The following is a 22,444-nucleotide window of genomic DNA, read 5'->3' as shown; positions in this document are numbered from 1 at the left end:
AAAAGAAGAGATTGGAAGTGTTCCTTCCTCTTGAATTTTTTGCAATAGTTTGAGGAGTATAGGTGGTAGTTCTTTGAATGTTTGTTAAAACTCCCCTGTGAAGCCATCTGAACCTGGGCTTTTGTTTGCTGGGAGTATTTTGATGACTGCTTCTATTTTTATCAGTTGTTACTGGCCTAATCAGGTTTTCTGATTCTTCCTGGTTCAGTTTTGGGAGATTGTATTTTTCTAGGAATTTTTCCATGTCATCTACATTGTTCAGCTTATTGGCCTATAGTTGTTCATAGTATTTTCTTCCAATCATTTGTATTTCTGTGGTGTCAGTGGTTACTTGTCCACTTTCGTTTCTGATTTTATTTGGATCCTCTCTCTTTGTTTCTTATTGAGTTTGGCTAACAGTTCATTAATCTTTTCATCCTTTCAAAGAACAAGCTCTTGGTTTCTTTGATTTTTTGTATTTTTTTAGTCTCTATGTCATTTATTTCTGCTCTAACTTTATTATTTCCTTCCTCCTACTTACTCTGGGCTTTTTTTATTGTTCTCTTTCTAGTTCTTTAAGTAGCACGGTTAAGTAGTTTATTGCTGATTTTTTGAGGTAAGCCTGAAGTGCTATGAACTTCCCTCTCAGGACTGCTTTTGCTGTGTCCCAGAGATTTGGCGTTGTTGTGTGTTCATTTTCATTTATTTCCAGGAAGTTTTTGATTTCTTTCTTGATCTCATTGGTAACCCATTCATTGTTTAATAACATGCTATTTAGCCTCCATGTGCTTGAATATTTTGGGGTGTTTTTACTGTAGTTGATTTCTAATTTCATTCCACTGTGATCTGAGAAGATGCTTGATATGATTTCAATCTTCTTGAACTTGTAGAGATTTGTTTTTTGTTTCAACATGTGGTCTATCTTTGTGAATGATCCATGTGCACTTGAGAAGACTGTATATGCTGCAGTTTTGGGGTGAAATGTTCTATAAAAGTCAATTAAACCATCTGATACAGTGTGTGTTTTAGAGTCAATGTTTTCTTGTTAAGTTTTTGATTGGAAGATCTATCCAGTGAAGCCAGCAGGGTGTTAAAGTCCCCTGCTATGACTGTATTGTTGTCTATCTCTCCCTTAAAGTCCTTAAGAAGTTTTTAAAAAAATATATTTTGGTGCTCCTATATTGGATGCATATATGTTTATGAGAGTTATATCCTCTTGTTGGATTGGTCCCTTTAGTATTATGTAGTGACCTTTGTTGTCTTTTGTGATGGCCTTCATTTTGAAGTCTATTTTGTTGGATATGAGTATTGCTACTCCAGCTTTTTTTTCTTTTCCACTTGTATGGAAAAATTTTTTCCAACTCTTTACTCTCATCCTGTGTGTGTCTTTTGTTCTGATGTGAGTCTTTTGTAGACAGCATATAGTTGGGTAGTGTTTTTATATCCATTCAGCTACCCTGTCTTTTGATGGGAGCATTTAATCCATTTACATTTAGCGTTATTATTGGTAGGTACTTATTTATTTCCATTTTAATTCTGTATGCCTTGGTTTCTCTCTCTTTTCTTCTTCTCATTATAGCAATCCCTTTAGCTTTTGTTGTAATGCTGACTTGGTGGTGATGTACTCCTTTAGCATTTTTCAGTGTAGGAAGCTCTTTATTTGATTGCCTATTTTGAATGATAGCCTTGTTAGATATATTAATCTTGGTCTCAGATGCTTGCTTTCCATTACCTTGAGTACTGCATGCCATTCCATTCTGGCCTGTAAAGTTTCTGATGAGAAATCAGGTGTCAGCTTTATGGGAGCTCCTTTGTAAGTAACAGTTTGCTTTTCTCTTGCTGCCTTTAAGATTCTCCCTTTGTCTTTAATTTTTGGCATTTTTATTATGATGTGTCTGGGCGTGAGCCTGTTTGGGTTCTTCTTGCTTGGGGTTCCCTGTGCCTCCTGAACTTGTGTTACCTTTTCCTTCACCAGGTTAGGAAAGTTTTCTGCCATTATTTCCTCAAACACATTCTCTATCCCTTTCTTCCTTTCTGCCTCTTCTGGAATACCTAATATTTGAATATTGTTATGTTTCACATTGTCCCACAGCTCTTTTAAGCTGTCCTCTTGTTTTTTTTCTTTGAGTGATTGAGTGATTTTTTTCAAACCTTTCTTCTAATTCACTAATTCTATTCTCAGCTTCCTCTAATCTGCTGTGTATTCCTTCCAATGTGCTCTTTATTGTTGCAATGTCAGTCTTTATTTCTGTTGTCATAGTTACTATATCATTTCTCATGCTTTACCATTATTCTGAAGTCTATATCAGATAAATATCTTATCTCCATTTCATTGATCTCTTCTGGAGAATTCTCTTGTTCTTTCATTTGGGGATTGTTTCTTTGTCTCCTCATTTTGGCTGCATATTTGGGTTTGTGACTATGTATTAGGTAGATCTGCTACGCCTCTCATCTCTAATGCAGGACAGTATCAAATGCTGTTTCTGTTTAATTAGATCAGGCAAAGACTGCCTCTGTCTACAGACTGATAGGATTTTGTCTTGAATTGCCTTCAGGCAATCGTCCACCGGTGTGGGATGAGTTTTTTCAACAGGGTGGGGTAATTGCTTCTGCCTGGAGGCTAATTGTTGTTCTCAGTCTCTTATTGGGCCTCAGAAACTCCATACCATGGGGCAAGGTGTTTTCCAATAGGGTGGATCTGCTGAGGTCTTTCTGCAGCTACTAGGGTTCAGGAATCTGGAGAAGGGCTGTGCATAAATGAATGAAGAGACTAGAGAAGAAATACAAATTTGGAAGGCATTTTGGGGGGCCAGTTGGATACTTCGTTCTGGTGACTAAGCTCCCCGAATCTCCAGACCCCTGGCTTTTTATTCCCACATTTTGCTCTATAGTAAAGCAGATATACATATCAAAGGTAAGGCTTGGTAAACTATGAAGGATTATCAGGTTAGGGGAACTGCCCTCAGCTGTCTGACAGCAGGCAATAAAATGCAGATCTTCAGCCCCGCTGAAAATTCCCATCAGCCTTCTGATGAACTTCTCAAATTTATTATGCCCTGCTGGACTTAGCCTCCAGCATGGATCAACTGTCTTCCCCCCAGGCAAACAGCCTGTTTAGCAAATATCTGTGTGAAAACGATGGCCTCCACAGCATGAGGGAATGACTCAGCACTGGAAATTGGGTGTCTGCCTTCTGAGCTCTAACCCCATAGCCCCCAATCCTGGCTTCTGCTCGCACATCTCCAGTCCACTCTGCCCTCCCTCTGCCGGAGCCCATGGTGAGTGGCTCCACAGGGAATTTTGTGTGTTGGGCCTTTAAGAGTGTGCTTGAATTTTCCAGCTGTCTCTCCCTGACAGATAGCAACCCTGCTGCTTTTCACCCAGATTTATGTGGGTACCCTTCTCAGTTCTGGTGCTCTCTGCTGGGGGAGGGGAGTAGCACAATCCCTCTGCAAATTTCACTTTTAAAAGTAGCATTTCCTTTCAATTCCTCATTTCTGGCAATTATTAGCCTAAATTTGTAATGAATGATTTATTTTTAAAGAGGCACAAAAAGATGATAATGAAGGGCCTTCGGTTTTGAAATGGAAATGCAGAAGGATAGTAAGAAGCTAGGAAAATTCCTTGACTACTGGAATAAGGAAACTGAGGTAAAATAACTAAACAAGGCCAAGCAATTTGAGCAATTTACAGCCAGGTGGGTCCCCACATGGTGGAAGGTGTTACCTTCCCTAATCAAGGACACTTAGGGCAAATGGTTTACACATTCCAGACTGTGCCAAGGCAGACTGGCCTTAGTCCCAGGTCCTCTTCAATGACATTTTTTTAAAAAATGAAACAAACCAAAAAACTCCTGACCCCTTTATTTTTTGTTAATCCTCACTAGAGGATTTTTTTTTTCTATTGATTTTTAGAAAGAGTGGAAGGGAGAAGGGCAGGGAAGAGATAGGGAGAGGGGGAGAGAGAGAGAGAGAAAGAAACATGGATGTATGAGAGACACGTTGATTGGTTGCCTCCTGCATGCACCCTGACCAGGGCCAGGGATTGAACCTGCAACCCAGGTATGTGCCTTTGATGAGGAATTGAACTCTTGACCCTTGGGTGCTCGAGCTGATCCTCTAACCACTGAGAAACACTGACCAGGGCACTCTGGACCCCTTCATACACACATTTTGACGAATCAACACAATGAAGGACTCACCTGGAAAGGCTAATAAATATTCTGTTAAGACCCTCCCCTGAGACCTCCCTTAGGATTCTGTGGGGCCCTGTCTAAGAATCCACCGGATGTTCAAGGCTTCTCTAAGCATGAGCCTAATTGGGGTGCTCAAGGCCAAGATACTTTTAAGCAGGTGCAAGGCCACAGCGATCTCACAGTGCACTGTGCCCTTCTGTAGCCAAATAATTGATGTCACTGTTGGCAGCTAGCCTTCTTTGTCTAAGTGGTAATATATGTTACTGACCAGCTAGTCTGCTAGAGTATGAAGAAGACGAAGCTGGAGAGATGGAGCTGAGAGCTAGTACTGCTACGATGTAAGGTTAAGAGCTCATAGAGAGCTCAGATATAGCTGCCATGTTAACCAGACAGTGTGCTGGGCAGGGGAGACAGGAGAAGCTGCTGAGCCAGAGAGGCTATAGCTCTAAGGGAGAGCTCAGGTACTATTTCTATGTAAAGCTATAGGTTTAGAGGCAGCATGCGGCTGCTCAGATAATAGCTGTGGGTATAGAGATTAATGCTGCCTTATGGGCAAGATATGTATTTACCAACCAGTGTCTGGCTGGCTGCCTATATGGAATTGCTGTGAAAGACTATATTGTCTGATGGCTATATGGCCACTGGGCAGTGGCAGTTTGTCCTAGGCTGACCCCCGAACCTGTCTCCAAGGACCCCTTTTTCTCTCTCCTGTTGCTTCTTCTATGGTAAGTCCTTCCTTTGTTTCACTGTCTCCAGTTTTAATAAACGTACTCTCAAAATCACTGGATTCGTATTGTGAAATCTTTCCTGCATGAAGTGAAAAACCCCCATACTCTCGGTGGGCCCAGTCTTGTCACCTAACAGAAACAGAAAGGATAACCCAGTTTTGAACTATCTTTAGGAGAACGAGAGGATTAGGAGCAGAGACCATTTTCTCCATAATTTGATTTATTCTTTTTTTTAAAAATTAAATCTTTATTGTTCAGATTATTACAGTTGTTCCTCTTCCCCCCACCCCCCATAGCAGCTCCCCTCCACCCGGTTCCCATCCCACCTTCTGCCCTTACCCTCCCTACCCCTGTCCTCATCCATAGGTGTACGATTTTTGTCCAGTCTCTTCCCGCACTCCTCACACCCCTTCCCCCGCCCCCGCCCCCCGAGAATAGTCAGTCCACTCCCTTTCTATGCCCCTGATTCTATTATATTCACCAATTTATTCTGTTCATCAGATTATTTATTCACTTGAGCTTTAGATTCACTTGTTGATAGATTCGTGTGGCTACTCCCTTGTAGGTAACTGACTGTCTTTCTCTTGCTGCTTTTAAGATTCTCTCTTTGTCTTTTGCTCTTGGCATTTAAAAAAAAATTTTTATTGATTTTTTACAGAGAGGAAGGGAGAGGGATAGAGAGTTAGAAACATCGATGAGAGAGAAACTTCGATCAGCTGCCTCCTGCACACTCTTTACTGGGGATGTGCCCTAAACCAAGGAACATGCCCTTGACCGGAATCGAACCTGGGACCCTTGAGTCCGCAGGCCGACACTCTATCCACTGAGCCAAACTGGTTAAGGCTGCTCTTGGCATTTTAATTATGATGTGTCTTGGTGTGGTCCTCTTTGGATTCTTTTTGTTTGGGGTTCTCTGTGCTTCCTGGACTTGTAAGTCAATTTCTTTCAGCAGGTAGGGGAAGTTTTCTGTCATTATTTCTTCAAATAGGTTTTCAATATCTTGCTCTCTCTCTTCTTCTGGCACCCCTATAATTCGAATGTTGGTACGCTTGAAGTTGTCCCAGAGGCTCCTTACACTATCTTCGTATTTTTGGATTCTTTTTTCTTTTTGTTTTTTCCAGTTGGGTGTTTTTTGCTTCTTCGTATTTCAAATCTTTGACTTGATTCTTGCGACCCTCTAGTCTGTTGTTGGAACTCTGTATAATATTCTTTATTTCAGTCAGTGTATGCTTAATTTCTAGTTGGTCCTTTTTCATACCCTCAAGGATCTCACTAGATTTCTTGAGAGTCTCACTAAATTTATCGGCGGTTTCTAGAAAATTCTTGAAAAACCTTATAAGTGTGGTTTTGAACTCTATATCCAGTAGTTTGCTTTCCTCCATTTCTGTCATTTGTGACCTGTTTCTATATCTCCGCATTTTTAATGCTTCCCTGTGTTGATAGAGTGGCTTTCTGTGCTAGGTGTCCTATAGGGCCCAGTGGCTCAGCCTCCCCAATTACCTGAGGTGGACACTCTTGGTGCACCCCTTTGTTGGCTTTGTGCACAGTCTTGTTGTAGTTAAGCCTTGATTGTTGTAGTTATCACTGGGAGGAATTGACCTCCAGGCCAATTGGCTGTGAGAATTAGCTGTGTCTACAGTGGGAGAACTTCTGTGCTGGAGACACTCTTCTGGGGCAAGACTTGCTTCAGTGGGGCTTTGGTGCTCACTGAGTCTTCCCCCTGAGTGTGTCCCTTATGGATCTAAGGAGTTGTAATCTGGATGGTCACACTCTGACCACTGGGTACACTGGCTCTTGGATCTCTAAGGAGGTGCTAATTTAGCCTCTGCCAGAGGCTACCCAGCAGGAGCTAGGGAGAGATCTGCAGATTCCTCTTCTTTGTTTGGGGTTTGGAGGTGCCCAGATGAGGCCCAGCTGTGAAACAATGCAAGCTGCTGTGGGGCCTTGGGCCTTCTTTTAGAAGTCCTGGGTCTCTCTGACCCAGCTGCAGTTTAGGTAATTTTCAGATTGCAAAGGGCCAGGCCTTTCATATGCAAAAACCTCTGTGCACAGCTTGGGTGGGGTGGGGTCTCAGGGAATCAACAGGGCGGAGGAAACAGCTATGGCTGATCCTCAGTCCTGCCCTAAGAGGTCCCGGGTCTCAGTGTGCTGGTAATCACTGCAAGCACCTCTGAGAGAAAGCCGCCCTCGAGTTCTGACTGATGCCAGATAGTCCAGTTTCTCCCCGTATGAGTCTGGGTCCCCAGAGACTCGCCCAGAACTGGAGTTCAGAGCAGTCGGGAGCTTGAGACTCGCTCCCGATTGAAAAAGAAAACCGAGTCCTCAGTTGCCAGCCCTTTCCAAGTGCGCCTCCGTACTCTTCACTTTACTTCCGCACCTCCTCTGAGTCTCAGTGTGCTTTTCTCTTTTCTTCTAGTTGTAGAATTTCCACTCAGCCAGCCTTCCTGTGGTTCTGGATGATGTCCATTGTGTCTTTTAGTTGTATTTTTGAGTGGTTGTGCGAGGCAGCAATTTCCGGTGTTTACCTATGCCGCCATCTTGGTTTCTCCAATTTGATTTATTCTTTTTTTTTTTTTTTTTTTTTTATATATTTTATTGATTTTTTACAGAGAGGAAGGGAGAGTGATAGTTAGAAACATCGATGAGAGAGAAACATCGATCAGCTGCCTCCTGCACATCTCCTACTGGGGATGTGCCCACAACCCAGGTACATGCCCTTGACCGGAATCGAACCTGGGACCTTTCAGTCCGCAGGCCGACGCTCTATCCACTGAGCCAAACCGGTTTTGGCTTTTTTTTTTTTTTTTTGATTTATTCTTGAATAAACTTTGGAGGCAGTGTGATGTGCATAACCTAAAGAGAGGATCAGACTAGATGGGAGAAAGGAGACAGAAATCTCAGCTTTATGGTGCAACTTAACACGTGTTAATAACTGTGAATATGGCTCTATTTTTAAAAGCTCAATTAGCTTGTTTCCAATATGTAGGGGCAACAATTTCCTTTAGTTTCTGTGGTATCCATGTGTATGGTATCTGTTGTCAATCCTTATGATAGGAGTCAACATCATTTACTCCAAGTAGATTTTATTTTGCTTCTGAAATATTACTGGAAAAGCGTTCCTTTGAAGGGCGATATTTGTGTGAAACCTCACTTCGCACTGGGACACAGAAGCCTTTCTCTAGATTTGCAGTGTCCCACTCCCCAGGATGGGTGGCCTCTGGCTCTCAGGTGGACTGTCCACTCTGCTCCACCCTGAGGTCACCATTGGGGGGATGTCAGTCAGGGGCAGATGGGAGACCTGCACCCCTTGTAGCTCCCTCAGCCACTTGGTTCTCTTGGAACTCATTTTTGTCTTACACTTCTTCTTGCAAAGAAATATGTGCTTGGTATTCAAAATTCAAATAATATACAAGTATGTCAAGGTAAAACACCCCCCACTTCTAATGATAACTATAATTAGCAGTTCACCTGGAGTTTTCTGGATGTTTCTCTCAGTCCTCTGTGGCTCTGTCCTTGGCACGTGGGCTGGGGTGGGCTGTAGGCTGCCCCCGGCCTAGGCAGTGTCTACTCCCTGATGACCTGAGGGCTCTCCACCAGTGCTCTGAGCAGTGCACATGAAATGACATCACAGCATGGCTCTATTTCATTTTTTCTCTGCTGTTCTTTTTCCTAACATCTTGGGAGGACAGCCATCACCAAGACAGCCTTTGTGGCTGTTGGGAAGAAATCAGTGCTTTGTAATCCAGTAACTGCAGTCTCTTGTGTGGCATTGTCTTGAACCAAGTTTGGGCCTTACCATTTCTGGCATGTGGGGCAATTTTGCAACAACCTCCTTTCAGTAGCACTTATCAGTTCTACCTGGGCTTTCCAGCCACCCTTCAGTGAGATCAGGATAAGACCCACCTGGGGAGTTGGGGTCCATGGACTGGAAAAGGCAGCCTCTTGTCTTGCGGCTTCTGCAGTCCTGGTGGGGACCCAGGACTCAGCCTGGAGATGCATGTCTCTTGTCCAGGAATAATGTCCGCAGGTCCATGCTGTGGGGAGCAAGGTGGGCCAGGACTATGCCCGCCCCAGCATGGGCACACACTGAGACCCAAAAGCAGATGGCCCATCATGCAGAGAGACAAGTGCAGTGCTAGTAACCCCCTCTTATGTCCCCTCCTCTGGATGTATGTGCCCTGGGCCCTGGCCTTGTCTGTCCAGCCACCAGCTCTCTCTGTACCCCAGGTACCCAATGGGGCCCCCTCTCTGCACCCAGGAGGGGCCCACGAATCCTTCTCCCAGAAGCCTGTACAGCCTAGCATGCCCAGAGCCAGCTCCCCTTCCCAGTGCCCCCACTGAGCCTGGTTGGTGAGGCCAGGCCAGGCTGGCAGCCTCTCCTGCCTGAATAGCTGGCAGCCAGCAATCAGCCCAGGGCATCCCTTGGTCCTTCCCTTCCTCCTGGGTCTTCACCACCTGGCTAAGGGCCCCTTCCAGTCCTGCCATGCTGGGTATGTTCTGGAGCTGCTTCTGTGGCCTTCACTGCTGAGCAGGGGGCCCTGAAGGCTACACCAGGCCTTCTGCAGCCCCGCCTCCTCACCCAGGCTGTCATGCAGGCCACGCCTCCTTCCTGGTCTTTCTGGCACATTCTTCTTCTCTCCCAGCCCTCCCTCCCACCGCCTCTCCTCCCCTCACCCTAGCTTCTGGCTGTGGGTTTAGCAGAGGGAAGGGGGCAGGGGCACAGGGTGTGGGAGAGCTGGACACCATTTGGGTTCTTTCATTTTCATTTGATCACTTTATTTACTGACATGGTTTTTAGAGTTAACTTTGTGGATACAATTCAGTTCATTTTAAATGGTGTGTAGCACTCATTGCCCAGTGATGCTGTTATTTCTTCACTTTAATATTGATGGGCATTTAGGTTCTTTCCAAAGTTTCTCCATCAAAAGCAGTAGTGTGATTAAAAACCCTCTGTCCACCTATGAGCTGGGTGCTCATCTGGTTGCTGTCTTCAAACTATTTGCTTTTGCGCCTTCCCAGAATTCTAACCCTTACATTTTGTCAAAACTAAGCTCCAGACTTTATGTAGATTTCACTTGGTTCGCCACCGGTGTGCCCTTTTTGTTCCAGGACGTCATGCAGGCTGTGATAATGCCGGGTTGCTCCTTCGCCCCGGCCGCCGTCTGTTTGCCACCTACATTCAGGAGGAACCCGGTGGAGCCCTGTCGATGTGAAAACTTGAGCAAATCATTGCAGCCACTCTGCACCTCGGGTCACGCTGCTGTGAAAGGAGAAACCCTGGGTTGGGGGACCTAGTGAGACCCTGACCTGAAGCCCTAATGTGTTTGTTTTCCAAGCGGGACATGCACTGGCTTCACCAAAGTCACACACCATAAACATCCTCCTTTCAAAACATTACAAGGGAATTAAATGCTCTTTTCCCAGAATATGCAACAGTATCTTTATGAGGACTGTGTCTGATGACAAGAGGGACACTCTGCCACCCACTTGTTTTTTCATCCCTGATGACGGGAGTGTTGGTCCAAGGGCCAGGGTGGGTAGGGAAGGTAGTCACGGACCGGGGACCCTCAAAGCTGGAGTCTCCCCAGACAGACACACCATTTAAAGCCTCAGGGACCTGGTGGGTGATGGGAATCTACTCTTACTGCCAAGACCCGTGAGGTGACGTCACAGTTTCCATGCCTGCAGCTGGTACATGGATCATTGATGACACCATGTTGGCCAGGTGCGCAGGGTCTGCTGCAGGAATGGAACAAGGAGAGTGGACCTTCTGTGACTGCCAGAGATGTGCAGGGCCATGGGTTGCAGCTGGTGACCTGGGATTTGTCCCAAGTAAAAGAGCTGGGCAGAGCTTAAGGGAATAGTGGTCCAGGGATGCTGAGCCTCCCATCCTGGGACTGAAGACACAGCCTGTCCTGAGACAAGTAGCCCAGAGAAAGAAGAGAAAAAGAGGGTGAACTATAGAGGACACAGGACAGGGGAGGACAGAGGAGGAGTGAGCTGTGAGGACACAGGACAGGGAGGAGGACAGAGGAGAAGGGTGTGGGCAGGGCCTCTTGGGACAGTGATATCTGAAGTGATGATTCCCTGAGTTTTCCCAAGGCCCCTGGCCCCGGGGTGGGCCGACAGGTGGTAGGTGACATCTCTTTGTAGAGGATCCAGGGAAGGGTTGGGAGGATGAAGGATTGTGCCCTGAATCGGATCCCTGTAGCCTCCCCAGCAGGAAGGATGCCATGGGCGTGGTGGCAAAGCAGCCTCTGGAGACTGTAGGACTCACCTCCTGGTCTCTTCAATAGACGTGCTATGAGGATATACACAGAAGGAGAATCATAGGCAGCAGGTGGGGCGGGGGCGCATTCAGAACACAGCAGGGGCCGGCCTCCTGAATCCTCTTTGGGTTTCACACCACTGCACTCAGCTTTTTCTTTTTTTAAATCCTCACTGGAGGAGTGAGGGTATTTTTTCCATTGATTTTTAGAGAGTGGGAGAGAGGGAGGTTAGGGAGAGAGAGAGAGAGAGAAACATCAATTGATTGCTGCCCATATGCACCCTGGGTTGAACCTATAATCTGGGTAGGTGCCCTGACCGGGAATGAATCAGCGACTTTTATTGCATGGGACAGCGCTCCACCAACTGAGCACACCTCACTGCACTGGGCTTGTAGTTCTCTGAAAAGAGGGTAAAGAGCAGGTATGTGCACCTCCTCTGGGCCCCACTGCTTCCATGGTCATGTCCCAGGAGGTATGCAGCATGAGCATGCACGCATGTGCACCAGCTGTGGGTCCCAAGGGCCATGTTGTGGGGCTGAGCCCTCCTCGGGTTTTCCTTTCTCCTGGGGTGCTGTGGACCGAATGTGTCCCCTCAGATTTCCATGGTGAAAGCTCTGCTCCACAATGTAATGTGGAAGGAGGTGAGGAGGTCAGATGAGGTCCTGAGGGTGGGCTCCCAGGATGGGATTAGTGTCCTTCTAAGAAGAGGAAGAGCCAGAGCTCTCTCTCCACCACGTGAGGACAGTGAGAAGGCATCGTTGTGTCCCAGGAAGGGGCCCTCAGCAGAACTGATCTGCTAGGGCCTTCATTTCGGACTTGCAGCCTCAAGAACTGTGAGCAATAAATGGTGTTTAAGCCCTCGGTCTGTGGGGTTTGTTATGGTGACTTGAGATGACCGAGCCCTTGGAGCCATTCCCCAGGGGACCAAGGAGAGGCCTTGGGTCAGGTGGAGTGCAGGGGGCCTGCCCTGGGGCTGGCAGGCGGGGTGGGGGCAGGGGCAGTTGATGTGGGTGGCCTTAGGAGGGCTCCCCCGTCCCTGTCTCTGTCGCCCCAGCCCAGGGACAAATGTGGTCAGGGTGCCCGGTTGCCCTGGATTCAGAGGGGGGCACCTGGTGGGAGTCCTGGGGCCTCTCCTGGGAAGGGGCCAGCCCCTGCCCCCAGGGCCCAGGCGAGAGACTCATCTGTGGGCAGAGCCAGGGCAGCACACTCAGACAGCCACTGCACTCCGCCTGACCCAGGCCCTTTCTGCAGGGGTGTCCATGGGTAGACCCCCACCATGGGTGGTACTGATCTGCACCCCCACCTCACCCCTGCCCCAGATCCAGCACTAGGGTGTGTGTCCTAGCTCAGCACCCAGCCCGGGTCCTGCCATCCTCGCACTCCCTCTGTGCCCTCTGCACTGGTGTGGAAACCACAGTTCTGAGCACAGACCAGTCACCCAATGTGGCCAGTGTCAGCTCAGCCATTGTTCCCCCTGGATGGTCCCAGGTCCCCTGGGCATGATCCTGGGTCCCCTTGGAGGTGGTCCCTGCGCTCCTGGGCTTCTTCCCAGCCTGCTCTCCAAGATGCTGGTCTGAGGAGGGGGTCCCAACCAGCTGGGGCCCTGCCCCACCCGCATCATCATCATCGCTGAAAGACAGGGTCTCCTCCTTCCGCCAGCTACCCCGAGCCTCCGCGCTTTGCCTATCTAGGGCCTGGGGTGAAACTCAATAGGGGCAGTGACAGCCAGGCTATTTTGAAGCTGGGCTGGGCTGCCTGGCCAGTGGTGGGGGCAGGGTGGGGGCGGGCTCAGCCTTCTCCAGCTGACAGCGTCTGCCTGTCCTCTGTCCCTGTCCAGTCTGAGGACCGGCCAGAGTGCAGGCTGCGGGCAGGAGTCCTGCCGGTCCTGGGCCCTTAGAGGAAGGTGAGACCTGGTGGCTCTTGCTCCACCATCTGAGCCCCTGGCCTGGGCGCTGCCCTGAATTCCCCTGTTGAGACAGGTGAGAAGGCAGAGTGGGCAGGGGTAGGGGCCATCCCATGGCCCCCATACCCCCCACCCCGCCCGCCCCCTCCCCCGCAGGGTGGTTTGGCTGAAGGTCATGGTTCTGGGAGACTGTGGGGCCTGGGTAGGGTTCTGCTGGGCTGTGCTGCTCCCTGGCTGGGGGCCTGGATTCCAGCCCCTGCCCCTCAGCGACCTGAGCTGGGCTCTCATGCAGGGAGGGAGCAGCCAAGCTGCGAGCCTGGGGCCTTGTGGCCCATTCTGATCCACGGGCCTGGGGTCTGGCTAGCCCTGCCCCCAGCTTGGCTGAGATGGATGCCCGCTGACAGCTGGGGCTATTTTGGGCCTGTTGGCTCAGTGGTGGGGACAGCCAGAGGAGTAGTGACACCTGACTCCAGGAAAGAATTTCCCCGTGGTGTCCGGGAAATAGGACCCTGGGTCTGGGGGCCGAAGATCCAGGAACTGCCCTTGAAGTCTTTTCTGGAGGGTGTGGGGGCAGCAGAGTGGGGAGTGCCAGGAGGACCTGCTGTCAGGTCCTCCCACACTGGCTCATTTGGAAAATGGTCCAGGGCCACCTGAACCCACACCCGAGAGTGGCCAAGTGCTGGAGAAGCAAGTGGCCGGGCTAGGGCGAGGAGGGTGGGGAACACCCCAGGTGGGGGGCGGTCTCAGCCCTTGGCCACTGAGGGATCCACAGGAAGCCACCTTCCAATAAGGCATCTGGGGGAGGAGGGGCCTCCTGTGAGGCTGGGGCTCAGGTTCTGGCTGGGTCCCCTCCTGAGGTCTGTCTCTGCCAACGTGGCAAGGAAAGGAGGAGGCCGCTGCAGATGTCCCTGTGCTCAGAGGTTGCCTTGTATGGTACCCTCCCTTGGTCTCCCGAACCAGAGAGGCTTCAGAGTCCTTGGGCATGTGCTCGGGGCGCCTGGCCCAGCTGACGGGTAGGGATGCCTGCCTGGCAGGGCTGCCTTGGGGCTCTGAGGCTGCCATGTCTCGGTGAGCCTCCTCAGATCCCATGGGGTCTGCTGCATCAGGGGTAGGGAGTGTAGGCTCTGGACAGGGAACAGGATATCAGTAGGGTCCCCAGTGGCCTTAGAGGATCTCAGGATCTCTGCCCACCCTTGTCAGGCCAAGGGACAGCCTGTACATCTGCTGAGGCTGGGGTAGGATCCCCCTAAGCACGAGCAGAGACGGGAGCTCCCTCCCTGTCCTTCTGGCACCAGAGGTCCAGGCTGTGGAGTTGCCCCCCCCACCCCCCCCCACCCCCCCAACTCATGAGCTGGAGCAGCTTCTCTGGCACCTGCTCTGGGTATGTGGGGGTGTGTGTGGGAGGTTCCATGTCCTGCCTTGGGGAACCCACACAATGACTATCTGATTTGGGGTGCTATTAGGAATAGCTCAGAGCTCAGGGTCCCAGGAGTCCTGGTGTCAAAGTAACCCTTCCAAAGAGGGATGCCAAAGCCCTGGGGGGCATCCATGGGCGGGGCATTGGTGGCTGCCCTCCCAGGTCTTCCCAGGCCCTCCCTGCCCGGCCTTGTGGGGGCAGCTGGTGGGGTGGGGGTCAGAGGTGCTGACTGCACAGTGAGTCAGCAGGCTGCTCTGGGCTCAGCCTCCTTGAGGGGGATTAAGGGGGATTAAGTGCTGAGTCACAGGACCAGCAGCAGAGGTCCCAGAAACATCCGCCTATCCTCTGGTGGTGGGCAGCCCATGCTGGAGGTTGGAGGTCCAGCTCCTAGGATGGAGGGAGTTAAAGCACTTGGTGACAGCCCGGGGCCCAGTGAGGCCCACTGTGCTCCCTGTTCTTACAGAAGCCCCCTCACCCACCTGTTCTGGGACCAGTGGGGGCTACCCTGGGTGGGTGGAGGCCAGAGTCACCTAAGACATTTAGCGCCCCTGGTGCCAGCCTTGTCTATGCAGGGTGCCCAGGCAGTGAAGCCGCGGAATGAAAGGGCTGGGTGCGGCCCCCCAGGTTGGGTTCAGCTAGCCAGCTGGCCTAGAGGTCCCTGGCTCTTTCTGGGGGATCCTCTGCTGTCCTCTGCAGGCACGCTGCTGACTGGGCTGCCCAGATAGTCTTGCTCAAAGGGAAGAGATAGGCACTCACAGTGAGGGGGCCTGTTGGGCTGAGGGTGCTGTCTGTTAGGAAGAGCTTGCTTGGCTATAGAGTTTTCATTTCTTCTCTGCTCACTGATGGGCACAACCCCCCAGGGGTTTGGGGTAGGGGACCCCAGGAGAGGTGCACCAGAGTTGCTGCAGGTGGGACAGATCTGTGCATAGGGCTCCCTTTCATGGGCGCCACTGGGCAAGGGGCCTGACATGCACACAGCCCCCGCTGGAGCCCAAAGGCTTGGGAGAAGCCACTTGGGGGAAGAACAGCAATAAGGGGAGATTAAGGGAACACTGGGCTGAAGGCTGGAGGAAAGCCTGCGACCATGGGAGCAAAGAACCACCCCCTCTGAGTGGAGGAGAGGCAGGCAGATTGCAGATTCTGACCCCGGGAGCCAGAAGTCTGTTGGAGGAGACAGGACACCTACGGCAGTTGGAGTGGCTCAGGGGGGCACAAGCAAGTCTGCTTAGCAGGTGCCATGGGGCTGGTGGAGGGAGAGGCTGGCGCTAAAGCCTGATGCCTCGCAGGGAGGGGGCAGCCTGGCTGCTGGCCTGGTGTTTGGGGCAGGTGCTCAGCTGGACCTGAAGTTGGGCAGCAGGACTGAAGCTGGGGGAGAGGCTGGAGATGCTTGCCCGTTAGGAGAACCTGTGTGGGGGTGGAGCCAGACCCCAATGCTCAGAAAGGGGCAAATCCGCACTTCTGAACCACCGTGCCTTCAGGTGATGTTGTCTGGGGTGGGGGCGGGGCACGGGACCTGGATGGGGGAGGGGCACGTGCAGGTGTCTAGCTGGATTCATGGGTTCTCTGAGCGGCACTGATGGGTGAGGTGGCCCGGTGGGACAAGGTGGCGGGCTCTGAGTGTGCCGGGGGCTTGTCTTCATTAGGACTTTTCACACCCGCCTCACAGGTCCCCCACCCCTTCCTTCCACCATGGATCATTCCTCATTCAGCGGCGCGCCCCGATTCCTGACCCGGCCTAAGGCCTTCGTAGTGTCGGTGGGTAAGGACGCCACGCTAAGCTGCCAGATCGTGGGCAACCCCACGCCGCAGGTGAGCTGGGAGAAGGACCGGCAGCCGGTGGAGGCGGGCGCTCGCTTCCGCCTGGCCCAGGACGACGACCAGTACCGCCTCACTATCCTGGACCTGGCGCTGGGCGACAGCGGACAGTACGTGTGCCGCGCGCGGAACGCCATCGGCGAGGCCTTCGCCGCCGTGGGCCTGCAGGTGAACGCCGAGGCCGCGTGCGCCGAGCAGGCGCCCCACTTCCTGCTGCGGCCCACGTCCATCCGCGTGCGCGAGGGCGCGGAGGCCACCTTCCGCTGCCGCGTCCGCGGCTCGCCGCCCCTGGCCGTGAGCTGGGACAAGGACGGGAGGCGCCTGGGCGCGCCGGACGCCCCTCGAGTGAGCGTGGAGGCCAGCGGCGAGGCGAGCGCGCTGCGCATCCAGGCCGCGCGGCCGCGCGACGGCGGCACCTACACGGTGCGCGCCGAGAACCCGCTGGGCACCGCCAGCGCCGCCGCCGCGCTGACGGTGGACGCGGACGCGGACGCGGCCGGCCCGCCCGGCGCCTCCACCGCCGCCCTCCTGGCGCACCTGCAGCGGCGGCGCGAGGCCATGCGGGCCGGGGGAGCCCCGGCCTCGCCGCCGGGCGGGGGCACTCGCACCTGCACGGTGACCGAGGGCAAGCACGCGCGCCTCAGCTGCTACGTGACGGGCGAGCCCAAGCCCGAGACCGTGTGGAAGAAGGATGGGCAGCTGGTGGCCGAGGGCCGGCGACACCTGGTGTACGAGGACGCGCAGGAAAACTTTGTGCTCAAGATCCTCTTCTGCAAGCAGTCGGACCGTGGCCTCTACACGTGCACAGCGTCCAACCTCGTGGGCCAGACCTACAGCTCCGTGCTGGTCGTTGTGCGAGGTGAGCTGGGTGCCTGCCCCACACACCTGCCGAAGTCACTGCCGGGAACGCAAGCTAGGCTCCTCCCTGTCTGTCCAGTAGTGGATGCGGAGTTGGAAGTCCTGACAGCTCTGTCTTTAACCAGCCCGCAAAATGCCTGTCCCCTCAGCCTGTCCCCTGTCTTTGTGAGTCACAAGAGTAAAGAAGAAAGTGCTTTGTCACCAGCACCCCCTCCCCATGGGAGCCGCTCCGAATGCCTGGTAGCTGAGCCTGCCCTGTGCAGAGTGAGGGTGAGCCAGGCATCACTCTCCCCTGGACGCTAAGGGGTGTGTGTCTCCCTGACAGAGAGGGAAGGAGGGCGGGGACAGGGACAAACCCTTGTGCTTTGGAGGGCTTGGGCCCAGCGGCTGCATGCAGCCTGAGGTGGCTCTGAGGCAGTTTGCAGGCTCTCGTCCAGGCCTGGGCAGGTGTGGGCAACACCGTCAGGTTTTGTTGGGAGGCCCCTTTATTCTTCCCTCCTAACATCAGCCTCTGGAGTGCCGGGGGTCCCAACTCCACCCTATTACACATCTCAACCACGGTAGGATTTGAACAGGGTGCATGGATCTTCCCGCACATGCCCCAGTTTCCTCGTTCTGTGGAGTAAATGCCCCTCCACCACGAGGGTCCCTGAGGAAGCTACAGGGAGAAGATGCATGTGGCGCCATGGCGGGCCTTGGCCAGCGGGTCTTGGTCCTGCTGTCTTGCCTAGGGCTCTGGCAGGACCTGTTCCAGCGCTGAAGGCTGTAGCTTCACCTGCCTTTATTCTTCTTTCTCTTTCCAGACTGCTTCTATTTGGGGGCAGGGGCTCTTTTCTTTAATTTCTGTCTCCTCTCCCTGCCCCTCTCCAGTTCTCTCACTCACCCTTGCCCTGCAGCCCCTCCAACCCCTGCTGGGACTTCTGCCCCCACCTCAGCACCTACTTGCCCTGCCCTGTGCCACCCACCACACTCCAGGTGCCCCCAGCCAAGTACCCCCTTTCTTTCCCTGCCCAGCCACCCTGCCCTGCTCATCAGCTCTCTCCCCTCAGAGCCCACAGTGCCCTTCAAGACGAGGCTGCAGGACCTGGAGGTGCAGGAGAAGGGGTCGGCCACGTTTCAGTGTGAGGTGCCACTGCCGACCACGGAGGCCGTGTGGTACAAGGAAGAGACACGGCTGTGGGCCAGCGCCAAGTATGCCATCGAGGAGGCGGGCACAGAGCGCCGGCTCACTGTCCACAATGCTTCCACTGATGATGACGCGGTGTACATCTGTGAGATGGCCGAGGGCAGCCGCACGGTGGCCGAGCTCGCAGTACAAGGTGGGCGGGCAACACGACAGGGGGGTCCATGAAACTGGAGGGGGGCAGGCTGTCCGGTTTGATTAACCCCTGGCTCTGGCCATCCTAGGCAACCTCACCCGAAAGCTCCCGAGAAAGACAGTGGTGCGAGTGGGGGACACTGCCATGTTCTGCGTAGAGCTGGCCAGGCCAGAGGGCCCGGTCCACTGGCTTCGGAATCATGAGGAGGTGGTGGCCGGGGGCCGAGTAGCCATCACCACTGAAGGCACATGCCACACGCTGACCATCTCCAAGTGCAGCCTGGAGGATGTGGGTGAGGTGGCCTTTGTGGCTGGGGACTGCCGGACGTCCACTCAGTTCCTGGTGTCAGGTAAAGGCCTGGAGTACCTCTCCAATGGAAGAGGTGCCCCTTGTCACCATCTGTGCTCTGGACCCAGGGCTGGCCCACATGTGCTCAGTAGCTGCAGGAAGGGTGTGGGGCTCATTGCGTTCAGGCTGTGGTTCTGGTACCCTCAGACCCACAGATGTTTGCAGCCATCCCCCACTCTGTGCTCCCCAGGCGTTGACAAAATGGGAGACTTGGTAGCCTCTCATCCTACCAACCAAATTAGAGGTGCAGATTGTTCTAGAAGCACAGTGTGTGGTTGTGTGTGTGTGTGTGTGTGTGTGTGTGGTTGTCCTGTGTGAATATGTCTTCTCTCTGTGGCCTTTAGTATCTACATTGTAGATTGAGCAGTGGTTCCCTCCCACTCCTGCCCTCCCCAAAAGGGCTAACTCTTGGCTGGGGGCAGGGGGATGCCCCTCCATAGGGCCCCAGCACCTCAGGAGGGTCACTGTGCCCTGCTTCAGCCACTGTCTAGCCAAGACCCCAATGCACTGAACTGGAAGGTGTCTGTCCCCAAACCACATGGCAAGCTTATGGTGGTCCTGGGCCCAATGTGGCTGCTGCAACTAGAGAAATGGTCACAGGTTGGGACCAGGGATCATGGGCCTACAGCTTCCCCTCAGGCTGGCCTTCCACCTTGGCTGTGGCCATTTCAGACCATCAGAGCGGTGCCCCCTAGGAGGGCTGGAGATTCTGTGCCCCTCTCCTCCAGGGTGATCCTGGATCTGGGGTCAGGGAGGGGCTCCCAGTTGGTGACAAGGACCTGTGCTCTGCCCAGCCCCCAGGAAGCCACCACCACACACCCCTGAGGCCCCTGTGGTGAAGGCCAAGACAGAGAGTTCCGTGACTCTCAGCTGGTCCCCACCACCCCATGGGGACCGCCCTGTCACCATTGATGGCTACGTGGTGGAGAAGAAGCGATTGGGCACCTACACCTGGAGCCGATGCCATGAGGCCGAGTGGGTGGCTACACCTGAGCTGACTGTGGACTGTGTGGCTGAGGAGGGGGACTTCCAGTTCCGTGTGTCAGCTGTAAACAGCTTTGGCCAGAGCTCCTACCTTGAGTTCCCGGGGACTGTCCACCTGGGTAAGTATGGAAGGTTCTGTTCCCATTGGCTTCCAGGTAATGGCCTGCAGGGCGCCTGCTGCTGAATCACCCAGACTTAGAGCATAGCCCAGCCTTGGTGAGGCCACAGTGATTCATGGAGCCTCTTTATTGGCGGGGTGGGGGGGGTGGCGGGGGGGAGTTACCAGGGTCCTGATGTTGGAGCCTCCTCTGTGGGAAGGGGAAGGGACTCTGAGACAGGACTTGAGGCCCCTAGGAACCTATCTGTGCCCACCAGCCCCAGGGGACCAGGCTGCACAGCTGCACCCTCCACCTCTGGTGTGTAGGATCCGGAGGGGATCTTGGGTGGTTCTAACTTATCCCTGCTCAGTCCTGAACCCTGCCATCTCTCATGGTTGCCATGGGCCTGTCTGACGGGCTTCCTGGAGATGGGGGCACATGTGCCCAGGCTCTGGGGGGGAAGAAGAGGGGAGGCCAGGTGCCCTGCTTGTCCTGAAGCCCCTACTCTGCAGCACCCCGGCTGGCTGTGAAGACGCCTCTGAAGGCAGTGGAGGCGGTGGAGGGCAGTGAGGTGACCTTCTCTGTGGACCTCACTTTGGTCTCTGTGGGCGAGTGGTTCCTGGATGGGCAGGCCCTGAAGGCCAGCAACACATATGTGATCCGCTGCGAGGGCACACGGCATGTCCTCACCATCCGCTCAGTACCTGCCAGCCTGCATGGTGCTGAGCTCAAGTTTGTGGCCAATGGCATCGAGAGCAGCATCCGCATGGAGGTCCGAGGTAGGGGGACGCCAGCCCATGACCCCTGGGGACTCTCTAAGTTCTATTTCCTCTAAGGGTGGGGGCAGGAGTGGGACCTGTGACCCTAGGCCCAAAGCTCCTGGGGTGTGCTAGTGGATTGCTGGGTATGTGGCCTGTGCAAGCAGGACCCAATGGGGTGGGGGGTATGTGAAGCAGCTTGCCCAGCTTGGCGGGTGTCCTCAGCCACAGGGTATGAGTGGACTAGGGGCTGGGGGCTCCTGATGACACAGAGGCTCATGTCTCCATCTGTCTGCTCTCCTTTCCCTCCTCCTCCTCCACTCTCTGTCACCTCCACACCCTCTCTTTCCACCTGTGGGGGCCCCCAGGGCTGACCACCAAGCATCCAACAGAAGTTCGGGAGGTGCTGGCCCGACTACACGAGGAGGCACAGCTCCTGGCAGAGCTGTCAGACCAGGCTACGGCGGTAACGTGGCTCAAGGACGGCCGAGCACTGCCCCCAGGCCCCAAGTACAAGGTGCAGGCTTCAGCAGGACAGCGGGCACTGCTGGTGCGGGATGTGGCGCGGGACGACGCTGGCCTGTATGAGTGTGTCAGCCGTGGGGGCCGCATCGCCTACCACCTGTCAGTTCAAGGTGTGTGTGTTCACATGTGTCCACGTCCTTCTGGGCACTGCTATAGCTACAGCATTCTGTACCCCAACTCTGGGCAGGCTCTAGGGATTTAGGGCAGTGGGAGCTGTTGTTCTCTGTGGCGGGGTAAGTTAGGGGGCATTTTCAGGTGACTGTGGGGACTGTGACTCAGGTTACCCCTGTTATGGGTGGGGGAGGGGTAGGCTCAGGTGACTCCATGGGGACAGTGGGGGCATGGGAGGGTGCTCACTCTACCCCATGGAAAAGTGGGGGCCAGGGCTTTGTTCACTAGAGGGAGGGACCCTGTGGGGAAGTCCTAACAGTCCATGGCACTGGGTGGCTGGAAGTCAGGAGCAGACCCTGTATGAAGGGGACCCTGGGCTGGGCTGAGCCAGGGTTCCACCTGGGACCCTCCATTTGCTACTGTGTGCTCATAGGCCTACCCCCTACCCCCAGCTGCCCTCGCAGGACTCACACCCTTTCTGCACAAAGACTCGGCGGGTGGCTGCGTGGACACGGTGGCCGGGGGTCCAGCCCACTTTGAGTGCGAGACTGCGGAGGCCCATGTGCCCGTGCGCTGGTTCAAGGATGGCTTGGAGCTTGGCCACTCCTCGCACTTCTCACAGGAGGATGTGGGCACACGGCATCGGCTGGTGGCCAATTCAGTCACCAGGCAAGACGAGGGCACCTATTCATGCTGCGTGGGCGAGTACTCGGTGGATTTCCAGCTGCGTGTCTGTGGTGAGTGGGCAACTCTAGGGCTTGGTGGGTGGGGAGAAGGTCTGGCTGCATCTGGGACTTGCAAGGTAGAGCTGCTAGGCTCTTCATTGCTTATGTGAATGCTTGGGGTGGGACAGCTGCTTTGATTTGGGGAAAGAAATTACCCACAAAATTAACACTGAGATGGATGAACAATGCAAAATAAGAAGGAACTGTGAAGTTCTTGTTTTCCTTTTAAAGATCAAAGGAGGCTGAGAGGACCCAAAAGGTGCTGGCAGCATCCTCAGTGGGATAGATTTGGATCTCAGTGATTGTGAGGTCCTGGCTACTTCTAGAAGCCACTGGGGCCTCTTGGTGCATTCTCTGAGCCCTGCTGCACCCTCCTTGCCCCCAGGAGAAGCTCTGCCAGCCCTCTATGCCT

General features: G+C 53.6%; 1 protein-coding gene across 1 annotated transcript in view; it reads left to right on the top strand.

The window, feature by feature from the left end:
• Nucleotides 1-16,180: 16,180 nt before the first annotated feature.
• OBSCN (obscurin, cytoskeletal calmodulin and titin-interacting RhoGEF) overlaps nt 16,181-22,444 on the top strand; it is a gene marked incomplete at its 5' end in the record, with an annotated part of 152,916 nt that continues 146,652 nt past the window's right edge. The window contains 7 exon segments of the mRNA XM_081091302.1: nt 16,181-17,165; nt 18,214-18,483; nt 18,572-18,832; nt 19,626-19,934; nt 20,426-20,692; nt 21,040-21,306; nt 21,772-22,044. Coding sequence (XP_080947428.1) covers nt 16,181-17,165; nt 18,214-18,483; nt 18,572-18,832; nt 19,626-19,934; nt 20,426-20,692; nt 21,040-21,306; nt 21,772-22,044 — 2,632 coding nt within the window.

The sequence above is a fragment of the Myotis nattereri genome, assembly GCF_964212035.1.
Source record: "Myotis nattereri genome assembly, chromosome: 5".
NCBI classification, from domain to species: domain Eukaryota; kingdom Metazoa; phylum Chordata; class Mammalia; order Chiroptera; family Vespertilionidae; genus Myotis; species Myotis nattereri.
The sequence above is the reverse complement of the archived record's forward strand: the minus strand, read 5'-3'. Positions and strand labels throughout refer to the sequence as shown.